Raw genomic sequence first — 16,814 nt, 5'->3', positions numbered from 1 at the left:
TGAGATGTTTGTTTAATAAGCACTTTGTATCCTTTAACCCCTTTCCCCACTATCAGAAAAGCTCACCTGAAAGCTGAATAAAAACAGGTTGAGAGAGAATACATATTGTCCTTTATTTAATTTTAAAGTTGTTTCATTTCCATCTTAAAAGTGAGGAGGGGGAGAAGGGGGTGGCTAGGTGTTACAGTGAATACAGCACTGGCCCTGGTGTAGACACTTGATACATTTACTAGCTGTGTGACCTTGGGCAAGTCACTTAACCCCAATTGCCCTGCCTTCTGCCCCCCCCCCCACAAGCGAGGGAGGAAAAAGAAATAAAGAAAAACTTGGTTTTCCCAAGTCAAACATGCCATTTCACATATTTTAGAATTGAATAGGTGGTTAATATAATTTCTAAAAGATGAAAGCAAGGACAGAATAAGAAATAAAAATTTGTCAACTTATTCTAGGGTTTTTTTCCTCTTCTTTATTTTTTCCAAATGCCCAAATTCCATTTTACAGTAGAAATGCAGACCATTTTGGAAGCTAGCAATGGCTCAGAATTATCTAGTGCTTTCTCATTAAGACATCATCATCTTCTTACATTCTACTGAACAGAAAAGCATTGCTTCTACTGGAATAAACTTCTGACCAATCAGACACTTGCTGCAACAGGAACAGAGAAAGCACTCCTCAGTAGCATGCCAGTTAAAACTGTTGTAAGTCACTCGCTGTACTTCTGGATCAATCGCATTATGACATCCTTGACAAATCTGTTGAACAGAGAAGAAAAGAAGATTCAAACCACATCATACTCTAGTATCTTAACCAAAAGGTTTTGACTCAGATTTTAGAAGGGATACATTAAATATCTTCATTAGATGCAGGAGATATCCAACTATAAGGGACTTAACTTAAAAGCTTGGGCAGAAACACTGTCCCAGAAACTCCACTGACTTTTCTTTTAGTGGTGGTAAAGAATTAAAAACTGAAAGAGAAGCTAGGTGGTGCAGTGAATAGAACACTGGCCCTGGAGTCAGGAGGACCTGAGTTCAAATTTGGCCTCAGACATTTGACACACTTACTAGCTGTGTGACCTTGGGTAAGTCACTTTACCCCAATTGCCTTCCTTTCCCTCCTCCCCCCCAAAAAAAAAGAATTGAAAACTGAGCGGATATCCATCAACTGGGGAATGGTTGAACAAACTGTGGTATATGATAGTGATGGAATACTCTTATATTGTAAGAAATGATGAAGGCAATGGTTTCAGAAAAATATGGAAAGATTATTATAAGCTGATACAAACAAAGGGAAGTGAGCAAAACCAGAACACTGTACATAGTAATAGCAATACTGTAATAATGTTCAACTGTGAGACTTAATGACTCAAATCAATATAATAATTCATGAAAATTCTAAAGGACCTATAATGAAAAATTATATTCACCTCCAGAAAGAGAAGTGATGAACTGAGTGCAGACTGAAGGATATATTTTTGTCACTTTTTCTTGCTTTTTGCCCTACAACATAGTTCAAGTGGAAAAGTTTTGTTTGACTTTATATGTATAATTTATCCTATTTTTTGCCTTCTCAATGAGTGGGGAAGGGGGGGGACAGAGGAAAGAATTTGGAAATGAATATAAAATTAAAATATGAAAAAAAAATCCATTGGCTTTCACCATTGTGACAAATATAAGAAAAAAACATTTATAAAGTCTTTTTCCCACTTCTAAGAAAATATCCCCAAAGTGCTCTGAGTAGACCCAGCTTCTACTGACTTAATTATATTAGGTTTCATTCTATTATGCACAATCGTTCATTAAAAACTGTAGTACCAGTCTTAAAAGGATTTTCATGCTTCATTAGAGCTGTAATTAGGCAGATCTCACCTATTATATAAAGAATACTTATTAAAACCTGTAGTTCTTATAGACAATGTTGAATGAAAATATTAAAAGTGATTAAAGATTTCACATAAAAGGACCAATAATATTTGAGAATAATTGGTTTTGCGAAAGTTATATAAGGATATATAATAAATTACACATACATTTGGAGATGAGTATTATGTTAAAAACTGATTTCATGGGGGAAATCTCTGGCGAGCTGCTTTTAAGTGAAAGGGGAGTCATTTGGAAGTAGGAAGGTCTGATTTATGAGACTGAGAGGTAGAGAAGACAAGCTATGGTTGGGGTGTTGAGAAAGAAGGGAAGAGCAGGGGGCAAAAAGAACTTGTCAGCATTGCTTTAAGAGACCAGTGGCAGGAGTAGGTGCTCCACTGGCTGAGTGAAGAATGCAGGTATAGCCAATTCCTTTCAGCGTCACCTAGCACTTAGGAGAGGCGAAATCTCCCAAAAGAACTTGTGGTCCTTTTCTGCTCCCTCTGCTTAGAGAACGAGAAGAAAGACGAGTATCATAGCTGCTGTACTATAGATTCTGCAATATAAAAAAGGAAAACTGGCTAGGCTGATTTCTCTTGCTCAGAGAGTCAACCAAAGTTCTTTGTTGTGAGCTATGTTCAGACTGGACGACATCGTATCCTGGAGAGTGAATGACTGCCTGGGATGGTTGGTATAGTCCACAGATGACCAGACTGATGAGTTTTTCCAATTCTCCAATTTATTGCATTTACAGTAGGAGGTAACACTGCCTAAATACCAGTTTAAGGGTGATTTTTACATCAAAAGACCTTGGAAATGCTATGTTTCCAGTATAGAAGAAGACCAGCTCTACTGGAAAAAGTTAACAGAGAAATGGTGTCATGCAATTGATTTCATTGGTCCATTCAGGAACAAATCTAAGAGTGCATTCCAGACACGTGAGTTATCCAGAACATAAGGGTTTGTGTGCCTTCCTGCCAGATTCATGCAAATGCATGCCTACTCCTTTCCTCAGATACCAGGTGCACAATGGTACAATGGTGTGGATGTTGGGGTGTGGAGAGGGAGAGGAAATATATGATGTCAAGTACAAGGGAAAAGGTTAGGATTGAAAGGAAGAGTATCAACAAGACACTGAACTCCTTGAGAAAAGAGAAAGAATGAGCAAACAAATGTCACCAAGACAGGGGGATGATGCATCTGGATGGAGAAAACCTTAGAGGCAGAGAGACTGCTGAGGGGGCGGCAGTTCTCTATGTCTGCCCAGCCTCTGAGAGTCTCGGCAGCAGACCTGACAGGCTTGGGGGATAAATGTGTGTCATGTCTATATACCTTAACACAGCTTAGACACTAATGGAGCAAGTTTTCTGTCCTTTGGTTATTCCTTGCTTTTGCTTATTTTTTTCCCCTGGTCTTGCATCTTTCTGATTACAGCCTCTAAACTTCTTGTCCTATACAATTTTTACAATCTGTTGCATCCTGCAAATATCCGCCACGTGCCTCTAAAGTGTTCTTTAGGTGACCTTCAACTTTAATTCTTCAGACATTGGGTATCCCTAACTTGCAGCCATACAGCATCATGGAAGAACTCTAATGTTTAAAGATGAGTCTTTTTTTTTTTTTGGCTGGTCGTCAAAGCACTGGACAATATCCCAAATGCAATTCAGCCCAAGCATTTCCTCCTCCAATTCAAGGATCTCTTCACTGTCTATGTGTAGTATCTGTACAAGACATATGTCCTCACAGAGTATTTAATGGTTCATTTATGCATCGCATCATCTAGATAATAGGCATTCTCCAGTGGTGTGGTTTTCCCTGGATGGACAGTTAGACCAATGAACAATTAAGGATCTCATTTGGGAAGAACTTCAGCGTCTTGGGACTTGACACAGTCAGCATAATGTCATTCACGGTCAGGAGCATCCGGAGGCCTCTGCCATCTCTCTGGAATCCTTCCATTTTTTGGACTCTGTCCTAGACCTTCTCCATGACTGATGGTAGCAAACCCCTTTGGTGAGCAAGTCTCCCTGTTTTGTGTCTCACTTGACATGAATAATCAGAAAGTTGTCAAACAAAGTTCTACCAAGGATTCTTGTATGATTTTCTCATATGCATAAGAGATACTTCATTGGAAGCCTGTTCCTCTATCAAATCGTGATGACTGATGACTGGAGTATTCTGATGTGTAATATAGCAAAAGGCTACTGGCTCCCTATCATGCCTTTCATCTAGGATGTCCCAGATGTATATGTAGAGTATTCTAAGGGAAATTTTGTAGAGATAAGAAAATAGGCTTGGTAGTTACCAATACTCTGCTACTTTTTTTTTTTAATAATAGTAAGTTCTGAGATTTTTGCCAAGTATTTAGTGTCCTCATCACTAGGAAAATACCAGTGTTAAAAAGATATAAAAGATTTTATCTCAAAAAGAAGCTAGGGATTGCTGAAAATGCCATGTCTCCAGGCATGGTGGCACATACCTACAATCCCTGCTCCTGATGGAGGCTGAGGGCAGTGGGATACCCAAATTCAGAGCTCTGAGCTACAATACGGCTAAAGCTCATTGTATGTCTCCATTGAATCTGGCTAAAATATGATGAGCCTCTGGGAATGGAGGGCCACTAGACCTACCTAAAATGGGGCAAACCAGTCCAGGTCTGAAAAGTAAAATCAGTTAAAACTTTGGTGTCAATCACTATTGGGATCCAGCTGTGAATGGTCACTATACTTGCAGGGTAGGTAAGAAAAATTATCCAATTATCTAGGCCAGGCTTTTGCCCTTCATTAATTTTACACCAAGATCACACTTAATCTTTAAGACCTATCCTCAAAGAGGTTTCCTTATGAACTAGTAAGAGATAGGCTGCCCGCCCAACTGCATGTCATAATCTTGGTGATAAGTGTTCTTCATCCACTTGTTTCTTTCCTATGTAGATTGTAAAACTGACCTTTTGTGGGGCTATAAATCTCACTGAAGTGGGCCTATGTTATTCTGGTAACTTGATGTAACCACCATGATGTCACTTGCAAAGAGAATCATTTGGAGTATTTTGCCTTCTCTCTCTTTTTTTGGCAGGGGGCTAAGAGCTGAGTATTGACTTTTGTTTTTCCTAGTTACATGTAAAAATAATTTTCTACATTTTTTTAAATTATGAGTTCCAAATTCGTATTGTCATCTATTAGGAATCCTTCTTCCATTCCTGTTTTTATCTTTTACTTGATACTGATAATTAGAAGGCCAATTAGAAAAAAAAAAAGAAATCCCACATAATCTTAAATGCTCATGAGAGGCATCTTGTTGAACAGCCTTTAATGTATGTTTCACTCTGAAGAATATACTATTTTGTAATCTTAAAAAAAAATAAGTACAGAAAGATTTTGTACTCTACTTTCTTAATCAACTGTGACTGAAGCTAATTTCTACTGGAGATTATAATCTGTGAAAGCCTCCCTAATCCCTTGTATTTTCAAGGGCTCCCTAGATCTGCCTTGCACGTAGTAGATGCTTAATAAATGTTTGCTGGACGGAATAAAAGGTTTCATAAAAATTATCAAGCAGGCATGATTAGTACACATTTTTGGCAATAATTTAGTCAGTGGGTTTTCTTTTATTCTTTTGAGTATCATTCCTCTTTGAGAAAGCTTGAAAATCAAGTGCCTAAATTAAGAAAGTGAGTTTATATTGACTTTTTCTTCTGCATTCTTCAGCAAAGAAATGCTAATAATAGTAATGAAAAAAACCACCTGGTTTTCCCTTGTTCTACAAGAGAAAGCAGTAAGTTGCCAAAACTGAGACCTCTCATGCATTCAAGGTCCTGAATGCCTTCATGTGATAAATGGAATGTGAATCCTTTTTGTGTTGCTTAAAAAGCAAACAAAAGCTTAAAGAACAATAATGAGGCTGAGGACTAAGAGGACTGGCTTTTGGAAAAGTCTTAACATCACAAAGAACCATTAGGAGCATCCTAGGAAAACTACAGAATCCATCAGGAATATGGAGCTGATTATTTCCTGCCTGGGCTTCAGTTTTGCTTGACTCTCTATTATACCTTAATATCTTTTCCCTTTATGTTATTATTGCCCCACTTTAATTATTTTATATTTGTCATTAAGTCATTTTCCAGTCGTATCCAACTCTTCGGTTTTCTTAGCAAAGTTACTGGAGTGGTTTGCCATTTTCTTCTCCAGCTCATGTTACAAATAAGGAAAACTGAGGCAAAAAGAGTTAAAGTAACTGGCCCAGGGTCAAACAGCAGTATATGTCTGAGGCTAGATTTGTACTCACAAAGATGAATCTTTCTGATTTCAGGCCCAGTGCTCTATCCATTGTGCTACCTAGCTGTCCCATATATTTGTACATAACAAGAGACAGCAAACTGACAGAACCTGAAGAAAGAATCATTTTGCATCCTGGAAGAAAGAGGAATAGCCTGTTTTCTTCTCTTTGCCTTGAGGTTCTGAATTTGTTCTGCATTAAACCTCTTGAACTATATGCAACTGATTGAGGCATATCTCTCTGTTCATGTGTGCTCTGGAATTGGACACACTATCTGAAACAATCTGAAGTTGGTAACATTTATTATTAGAAGTCTATCAAAAAAATTTGCCCTTATAATGAATGAGGAAGTCATAAATGAGTGGTTTGGAGATGACAAGAGAAGTATTTAAATAGTTGTCACCTCAATGTAGACTTGAAGTATATACTTCAAATTCCTTTGTAATCCAAGCCCTCACCAAAAAAAAATCTGTATTCAGTTAAATTATTTTTCAGATTCCAGATGGTGGTCCTAACAAAGAGGTTCAAGGATATGAGATTGAGACATCTATGAATTTATTTTTGTATGATTATTCATTTTTATCACAAGAGAGGGGTTTTTTGTCATTGGGGAAAGGTTGTAGAAAGAGAAAAGAAAAATAAATGAAAATATATTATTATATTATATTATATTTAACTGAAAAAATATACACTTAATTCTAAAAAGAAATTAACATCCTGAGTAAAAATAAGAATCCATATGCAAAAATTCAATTATAACAACAAAGAAAGTAATTTAACTCTTTGAGTTCACCAGAGTAGGTTCTGACTTATATGAATTCGTTGTTTTAAGTGGATTCCAAAAATTCTATTCTTTAAATCAAGCCATATTAAGCCTGTACTGTAGTAAGTTCAGTGAAGGCACTCTCCAGTGGTTCCTATTCAACAAACCCTTTCTGTTTAAGTTCTCTGGGTACAGCTCTTCATATTAAGACCACCAAGAGAAGCCACATGTTTTCCTTAATAGGGCCTTTTGCTTTCTACTCCTAAGATTATAGATGTATGTAAATATTTTATCGTGCTACAGGATATTAGGGGTAATTCTGTCTCCAAAAGAGCTCTCACCACAGCATGGTTCCTCACGTAGCAAGGCTTGCATATGGGTTTATTATTGACCATAACATAGATTTCTCCAGCAAGAATGCAGTCGCAGTCAAAGCAGCAGAAATGTTTCAGATGCCAGCTCTGATTCTCTGCCTGGGTATATTCATTGCTGAATATCAACTAGAAAGATGACAAAAAAAAGAAAGAAAAAAGTCATTTTCTCCCCCTTTAGTCCTGTTTAACTCTTAAAACCCATTTAGCAAAGCACTTATGATTGGATCAATTTGAGAAGCAGTACCATAGAGGGGTAGTTCAAGACTTGAAAGTCAGTTCAGATACCATCCCTAATACTGATTGATTGTGAGACCATACACAATTTGATTAAATTCTTGGAGCCCCTGGTTACCAACTTTCCAAGATTGTAGGTTGCCAGTGTGTGATGACTGCTACACCAGGAATTCCCCAAAGGTTTGCTTTCCCTGTCCTAGCCCCTCAATTCCCCAAATGTGATATTTTTTCTTATGTTTCATACCTTGAAAAATAAAACCTAAGGTCTGACCAGTCATCTCAGTACATATTAAGACAGCCTTCTTTATATTTCTACTATTAAACAACTATCATAAGTTCTCCCATCTATGTGACATGGGAGCTCAGAATGAATCAGAAGTCATTAAGTACCAATTTTTTGATAGGTAAATAAAGCACATTTTAACATGAAGACATTCTAAGTACCTGCTCTCTATGGTTATATCAGCGAAGAGGACAACTTGGGGTTACAACAGACATTGTGTGTGTATATATGTGTGTGCACAGTAGGTCCCAGAATCTCTTACCTCATCACACCCAGCGCACCGGGGCTTCTCACTGTCACAGTAATGCCTGCCACAATACAGTTTCCCATTCTTCCAAAAATAGATCATGTCCACCAGAAGCTCGCTGCAGGTGCTACAAACGAAACAGGCAGGGTGCCAGAATTTGTCATACCCAGCTCTCTCGGCATAAACTGCGGGATCACCTTCTTTCATGCTTTGCTTGCAGTAATAGCAGGACTGAAATGGACACCATGTGGAAGAATTAAAGTCATGCTACTCATAATACTCATAAACACATCAGATTTATTAGGAATTTACTTCATTCATTCATATATCCAGGGCTACTGTCACTTGAGATACAATGAGGAAGAGGAGTTATGGAACATCCCCGATATTCCACGTCTTGTTCTTTTCATTTCTGTCCAAACAACTGGACCATTACTTCTTCCTACTAATGTAGCTACAAAAAATATTGACCTTCCAAAGCTAATATGGAGCAGCGAATCATCCATGAAGGACAAACAAGAAATTTAACAAAATTTGTGAAATTAAACAACCCCGTCTCATTTACATCCCACGTTACCACTCTGCTATGGAAAAAAAGAAAACAACTTACATTTATTTACAGTAAAGGTTCTTAACCTGAGGGTCAGTAATTTTTTTTTAATTTTTGTAATTATATTCCAGTATAAATGGTTTCTTCATAACTCTATTGTATTTTATTTTATGCATTTAAAAACATTGCTCTGACAGGCTGCCAAAGGGTCGTGTGACACAAAAGAGTAAATAAGGGAGAGATCTTCCTCCTCCCATTTGTGTTTAACTTTAAGAAAGTGATCTATAACAAATGGGAATCCATCCCACAAATGAGAGGCAGCATAGGTCTAGTGCATTAGGTTCCCAAAGTGGGCGACAGATACTGCCCCCTGGGCGGTTCTGGAATGATTCAGGGGAAGTGTGTAGCAGCCTCAGGTGCAACTGGGGGGGGGGGAGCATTGAATAAAAATAAGGGAGCAGTGAAAGTATAAGGAAAAAAGAGAAGAAATTTTTGAAAAATCATTAGTCCATGTTTCATCTGTTGTGTAACAGAGTTAAAGGTGTAGGGATTACATTATTTTCCAAATAAACTCACAAAATGCAAGTTATAACCAATCAGTGGTCAAGTGGGCCAACAAGTCTTAACAGGCAAGCGTTAGCAGGTGAGCCTGTTGGCTCAGGAAGTCCACATACATCAGCAGAATATATGCATGTAATGACTTGTTTACAATACAATATATACAGTTATATGATGTGATACTGGATCATCAAAATTTCAATGCAGGAAAAAACCCACAAATTAACAATAAATCATTAAATTTAAGGTGCATCATTTAAAAAATATTTTTTTATTTTTAAAATTTTTAAATAAAAAAAATTTTTTTAAATTTTTTTAAAAAATAAAAGGTTAAAAAAAGTAGATTTTTAGGGGTGGTGCTGAGTAATTTTTTTTTGAAAAGGGGGTGGTAGGCCAAATAAGTTTGGGAACCTCTGGGTCTAGTGGATAGAGGGTTAGCCTTGGAGTGAGTAAGAGTGTGACCAAAAATCTTTCTCTGGGCACATATGGCTATCTGTGTGACCTTATGTGGGTCACTTAAATCCAAGTCCCAGGCAACTTCTCTGAGACTAGAAGTCTATTCACATGGATGGAGGGATTTTCCTCATTGGCAGCTGAAATTTCATCACACAGGTCTGCCACATATAATTAGGAGATAATTATTCATTTTGCAAAAAGAGCTCTTGATTTGAGAAAAGGGTTCATCGAGAATTACTTTAGATAATTCACATCCTAATACTTTTGAAAATAAACTTATAAAAAGATATGACTCATACACAATGTCCCTATTAATTACTTATATCTGTTTTTACACATTGAAAAGCACAGTGTCTGAGTCAGAGCTTCCTTTTGTCTTACTTTAAAAAAAAAAAGACCAAGTTGTTACATAATCTGCTGGCAACTGGGGGCAAGGCTAGGCAGATTAAAGAGAAAACAATAAGAAATTAAAAGCATCAAGTGAAGAGTTAATTAATGAACAGAGCCCAGCAGTAATCAAAGGAGAAGAAAAATACTCAATAAAACTAAATACCAACACAGTCAATGGTAAAAAGAAAGATAGGAAAGATAACTCTAGTCCCTTGCAAAAGTAAGCAAGAAATCTACAAAAAGCAGAATCTAGAACAGGGGTGGGGAACCTGTGGCCTTGAGGCTACATGTAGCTTTTGAGTGAATTCTAACCAGTAAAAGTAATGGGTTAGATTAAACCTGAAGTTTGGATTCAGTCAAAGGCTGTGCTTGAGGACCTAGAAGGCCACAAGCGGCCCCGAGGCTGCAGGTTCCCTACCCCTGGTAGAAGGTTAACAACTGGTTTGCTTATTTGATTTCACTGTCTGTGTACATATAATTTTATGGTATAGATATGCTGTAACATTTATTGGAAAAGGGAATTAAATAAATACTAGGAAGGTGGCCTCTCTTAGGACAGAGGAGCACAGATTTAGAATGGTCTGCCTCAGTTTCCTCACCTGTAAAATGAGTTGTGAGGATAAAAGTAATAAATATTTGCAAAGTTCTTTGAAAATCTTAAAACACTATATCAACACTATTTGGAAGTTTGGGTTATCCTTAACACTGCTATGATGATTTATTATCAAAAAACCACCATCATATAGAAAATCACTGTATATCTATATCAAATCTTATAGATAAGGCATTATTATTTTGGGGAAAGAGTAATGAGCTGATACTAGGAAAGTTGCCTCGCTTAGGATATAGAATCACATAGATTTAGAGTTGGAAGAGAGCACACAGACCATGAAGTCAATCAGCTTCATTTTACAGATGAGGAAACTGAGGCACAGGAAAGTTATGTTTTTTTGCCTTGAGTCACAAAAATCATAAATGTCTAATACAAGATTTGAATCCAAGTATTCCTGATCCCCAATACAGTATACTGATGGCCGTTTTATTAGTAGAGTTTAAAAACAGACAACTTATTTCTTTGACATCTTTTTCTACATTTGGTACATTTACTGTGGAAATAATAATGGCTAACATTTAGTGAGGAGGGGGGAGAAGAGGGAGGGAGAGAAAATTTAAAACAAAATTTTATAGAAGTGAATGCTGAAAACTAAAAATAAATAATTATTTTTTAGAAATAATTTATGTTGGGGCGGTCAGGTAACACTGCGAGAAAGAGCACCGGCTCCAGTGTCAGGATGACCTGGGGATCGAATCCGGGCTCAGACACTTAGCACCACACCCAGAAATAACTGGCCGTGTAACCTTGAGCAAGTTACTTAACCCCGATTGCTTTAAAAAGAAATAATTTATGTGGCACTTTTGAAGAGCCTTATATATGCTAATTCATTTAATCCTCACAACAACTCTTTAAGGTGGGTGATAATATTATTATCCCCATTTTACAGATGAGGAAACGGAAGCACTGAGCATTTGTGATTTGCCCAAGACCACACAGCTGAATATCGGAAGCAGGGGATTAAATTCAGGGCTTCCTGATTCCAAATTAGCACTCAAGGCACTGTGCCCTTATGAGGATATTCGAATTTTACTCCTTATTTTGCCATTACATTAGCAGTATGAATGACCTCGGGAGTTAATTTAGAAGCAGTTTGAAGGCATTCTGGGCCTAGAATCAGGAAGGACAGAGTTCAAATCCAGTCTCAGATATTTATTAGCTGTGTGACCCTGGACCAATCACTTAACCTCTATCTCAGTTTACTCAACAGTAAAATAGGGATAATAATATCACCTCCCTTCCAGGATTGTTTTGAGGATTAAATAAGTCATATAGTTATACAGTATTAATCATGCAGCAGATTATTAATAATTGCTTATTTCCTTTCTTCCTATTTACCTAATTCAAGCCTTAGTTTTATCACTGATAGAATGATGGAGCTATCTGGATTTTTTCTCTACAGGCCTATCGAAATCTAAAATTATGTAATTATTACTGTAAAAATACTGCATTAGGAATCAAGAGACCCAAGTTAAGCTCTGGCCTCCTAATTTTCTGCATAACTTTGTACCAGTCATTTAAACTCTTTGGACCCCAGTTTTCTCACCAGTAAAACATGGGTTGGATTAAATTAAACCTGAGTCAGTGAATTTTTAAATAATATATTGATAATTCTATTTTAATATAATTGGTTTCCTTTGAATATCTATTTTATTTTATGCATTTAAAAACATTTTTTCTGAGAAGGGGACCACAGGCTTCACCCAAGGGGGTTGGTTCATGATTTACAAAAAAAGGTGAAGAACTCCTGGAATAAATTATCTCTTGGGTCCATTACTGCTCTCAATTGCTACTATTCTTTGAAAACAGTACAGGCTGTTTAGAGAATCCTAGGGACCAGCTTGGGCTCTCCTATTTCTACTCTCAGCCCATCATTCACATTCTACCCCTGTCTTCCAGGATCCTGAGTTTTGAGTTAATACGATATTTTGCCAGTCACAAAAAGCTCAAATATAAAATAATTTCACAGTCAACATAAAAACAGTATTGGAGAGTGCTTTAGTGCTTCATTTTATATAAATTTCATCCAACTTAAAGTACCTGTTCAAATGTTATACTGCCCCCTCCCTTCCCCATCCAAATCTTACAGCCCATCACATACTCTGGGAGCCAGGAACACTCACCTCTTTGCTAATCCTCAAACAAGACCCTCTGTATTTCCTGACTCAGGAGTTTTCACTTGCTCTCCTCACCCTCCCACCCCTATACATGGAAGAAACTCTTTTCCTCTACATCTCTGCCTCCTGAATTTCTTGGATTCCTTCAAGACCCAGCGAAAATCTCTCTTTTTCCAGGAAGCCTTTTCCAATCCCTTTTAATTCTAGTGCCTCCCCTCTATTGATTACTTCCAATTATTCCAATTATATAGCTAGTTCGCATATAGTTTGCCAGTTGTCTCCTCTGTTAGATGATAATCTCTTGAAGTACAGTGACTGTATTTTATTTTTCTTGTACACTCAGGGCTTAGCATAGTGCCTGGCAAACAGGAGGTGCTTAATAAATGTTTATTGACAATTGGCAATAAAAAGTACCATTTTAATTTTAGCCACAAACTTCCTAACAGCTAGCATTTACACATAGTGTTTTAAGGTTGGTTAAAGCCCAATACAGATATCTTACAAACCATTTAACAGTTGAGGAAACTGAGGCAGAGTGAGCTTGCTTAAGTGACTTGCCCAGAATCATATAAGTAGTATGAGTCTGAGGTCACATTTGAACTCAGGTCTTCCTGACTCTAGGACCCGGGCTCTATACACTGTACCACCTTAGCTGCCCAAAATTACATTTACTATCCTAAAAAGTCATTATGGACTCAAATCAATTCCTTCTACATAGAAAGAAATCAAGGTTAAAGATTGGGACTTTATTTCTGGTCGTTCTGCAGGCTTTCTGTGAAACCCTAGGAAAAATAAGTTATTTTTTTATAGATACAAAAGCCATTTCTTTCCCTCTCTTATCACTGGAATTTTGTGAAGAAAAAAAACTGGATGGCATTTCTGAAAGCACTCTGAACCCTTTCAAAGAAAAGTTACATGAAACTAAGTGGTAATTGTTATGAAGTGAAATAAATAATAGTTTCCTGGAGGATTTGTCGATATTTTCAAGGTTCCCCACATTATTAGGAGTATGTTAAAAGAATTTTACCATAAACTATTTTTCATATTTCACTTTTTTTAGGTCAATTCAACCAAACATGAACAATGATTCAGGAATTGCCCACCCCTGCCCCAATCCTTTGTTTTTTTTTCAGATAAAGGAAATGAATCATACTTAATAGTTGTTTTTTAAGAACTAAGTTATTATATTGAATAAAGTTGCAGGAAGAAATCTTAATTATCCTAGGATTACAGACTTATAGCTAAAAGGGACGTCAGAGGCCATGAAGTCCAAGACCCTCATTTTACAGGTGAGGAAACTGAGGCCCAGAGAGGTTAAGTGACTTGGTGGTGGGTGGGAAAAGGATTCAAAACTCCAATTTTCTCAACACTAGGCCTACACCTCTATCTACTCTATCAGAAGTCGCAAACACATGGCCACATGCAGCCCACAACACTTCTAAGTGCCACAGAACCCAATTAAAATGTAATTGGGAAATAGTTAAAGAAATAAATAAAAATACAGTAAAAGACAGATAATTTCACATTTTAAAACTAAGTCAACAGGCAACTTGCAATGATACTTACAGACAGATATTAATGGCCCCATTTCTATTTGAGTTTGACCCTACTGCTTTATAATTCTAATGTACCTGCATCACTTCTGTCCCTGCCCCCCTCCCAGAAAGATCTGAGGTGGAGGGGACCTAATGACATCAAATGGTCTAGTAACAATTTTTTAAAAGAAACAATTAACAATTTAAAAAGCAGGCCAACATCAATGGTTTCCATTTTTTTCTTAAATATCTTCTTGGCTACAGCTATAACCATTCTTATCTCAAAGACTATTCCAAATTCTCCTATTAAGTTCTTATTCAGTCATCTGTAGGCACAGACACAGACTGATCGGACAGCTTCTCCTTTAAAAAACAAAAACACTGAAGTAATTAAGTAGTATCATGTCTTAGCTTTTTCTTCTCTAAGCTAGCAAACAACTCAGCTCCATTCTTTCAGATTTCAAGGCCAGTTCCATAGTTCACTAGACCAAACATATAATATTTATTAATGTGTAGCTGATATCAGCATAAATGGACACCCTCAAATTTTTGTCTAACTTTCACAATTAAAAAAGCAATTGAACCAACAGACAAACTGGCATATAGACATTTTGGTGGTCAATGAATACCACTACAATTTACATTATAATACAGTCATAATCTGTATTTTCTATATTTTTCTATAATTCAATATTTCTATAATTAAAAATCATATTTAGATAAAAAGCTAAGAGGTTAGGTTCACAACTGTCCTTCTATTGATCTCTTAATTCTTTAATGTAATCGGGGAAGCCCACAGATGAAAACCTAACTTTAAACAATAATTTCAATGTCACTTCTCACTGAGATGATTGAATTAAATTTTGGTACCTTTTGGTTTCCCTTGCCCACCATTCTCTTAGAGAAGCATGAGGAAGTAGAAAAATAAGTGGTCCTAGGGACACTGAGTTAAAACAAAGACATGGCTCATGGCCTCGGAAGAACAGAGACAAATCTATCACTCTGAAACTTACATAGTCTTCTTTTTGATCTGCTGATTTACTCTCCATTGCTCCCACTGAAGCCGTAGTGCCTCTGTGCCCACCTTCAAGTGTGCTTCTGTCAAAAGCTTTTATCTCCATCTCACTGGGAAGTTTGACATCTCCAACACCCAGAGCCTCATTCTTGTACTTCTTCACAAACTGTTCCATCTGCTTCACCTCACTGGGAGTCAACTCATGACACTTGGAAGGATCCTGATCGTGAGCAGGGAGCTGCTTAGCCAATTGCTTCTTCCGATACTGGGCCCCCTCTGAGCCAGCCACAGGTTGTTTGTCCCTTGGAAGCAGCTGCATATATCGCCTAGCCTAGAGTTAAACATAAAGAACCAGGACCGTAAGAGAATTCAGAACTTTAAAACAAAAGTTTTAGCAGTGGCTAGGTGGCACAGTGAATAGCACCAGCCCTGGAGTCAGGAGGACCCAAGTTTAAATCCAGCCTCAGACACTTAACACAAAAACTAGCTGTGTAACCTTAGGCAAGTCACTTAACCCCCATTGCCCTCCAAAAAGAATAAAACAAAAGTTTTCTGTTTCACTTAGGCAAACTTTTGTTTTTACCTAAAAGTACAATAAAGGTTCCCAATATAAATGAATCCTGGGACTTTTTTTAAAAAGGAAACTTTGAGAATAGTATTAACTATTATCGACTGAACTCTACAAAGTTTTAAGCTAAATAGATCCTCTTTTCAACGTTCATCTATTTATTTCTGACTTCTTGATGAGTTTTAAAATTATGAGTACATGCAACATTTTCCTTTATGTTATATACAAATGCAGTTATTATAAGGCAACACATATATTAAAGAACTATAAAGTATGAATTTTTTTTGCATTTTATTTTCATTGTCATACACAAAAATGACAATTCATGATGTCTTCACAAAGCTGCCTTCACTCTGTTCTAAATTTCTCAGCAAAGAAACTCTCCTAAAAGACTTCTCGGATGTCCAGTTTGGCTGGAGTTCTTAGAAAACTGGAGCATGCTCTGAAGAGCACACTCACTTTTTTGGCCTTATACAGTAATAGAAGGACTTCACTGGATGTTTTTCCTCAGCATCAGTGACATTTACAATTACAGAAGTCATCCTTTATGGCCTTTTAATTAATGAGAAAGTTTCAAGATTTGCAAGCTTGAATAGAATATACACAAAGTGTGTACTTTTCTCTCCCTATTCATAAAAGGGAGAATATGCCCCCTACAGAATTAAAAACACTGACTCAGAAATCCTTGAAATATATTCCCTAACATGTCTATACATGGCATAGTTGCAATAGAATTATGAGTTCAAGCAATGAAACTCCCCTAAAAGAATCTATTTTATAAGAGTAACAGAACTGAGGGCACTGGGCTACTAATAACATGAATGAAAATGTGAAAAGTACATAAGAACAGTGATTAATATCAATTTCTTTACAACTTTGTCAAAAACATCAAAAAAGAAAAACCCCAATCCATAAAAAACCCATTCATTACAAACAAGTTCCCTTATACTCTCCATATAGAGATCTCTCTCTCTCTC

The 16,814-nt window shown here is 36.9% G+C and overlaps 1 protein-coding gene across 1 annotated transcript in view; it reads right to left on the bottom strand.

Annotated features, from left to right (window-relative positions):
* Positions 1-88: 88 nt before the first annotated feature.
* TES (testin LIM domain protein) overlaps positions 89-16,814 on the bottom strand; it is an 89,237-nt gene continuing 72,511 nt past the window's right edge. Inside the window, exons 4-7 of the mRNA XM_069107074.1 lie at positions 15,268-15,600; positions 8,051-8,266; positions 7,239-7,397; positions 89-752 (exon numbers count right to left, since the gene is read on the bottom strand). Of these exons, the coding sequence (XP_068963175.1) occupies positions 561-752; positions 7,239-7,397; positions 8,051-8,266; positions 15,268-15,600 (900 nt within the window). The 3' untranslated portion in view covers positions 89-560. The remainder of the gene's footprint in view (positions 753-7,238; positions 7,398-8,050; positions 8,267-15,267; positions 15,601-16,814) is intronic.

The sequence above is a fragment of the Petaurus breviceps genome, unplaced genomic scaffold (assembly GCF_028583685.1).
Source record: "Petaurus breviceps papuanus isolate PSGF00001 unplaced genomic scaffold, PetGlider_PUasm1.0 84, whole genome shotgun sequence".
In the NCBI taxonomy this organism is placed as follows: domain Eukaryota; kingdom Metazoa; phylum Chordata; class Mammalia; order Diprotodontia; family Petauridae; genus Petaurus; species Petaurus breviceps.
Note: the sequence above shows the minus strand (reverse complement) of the source record. Positions and strands in the feature narration are given on the sequence as shown.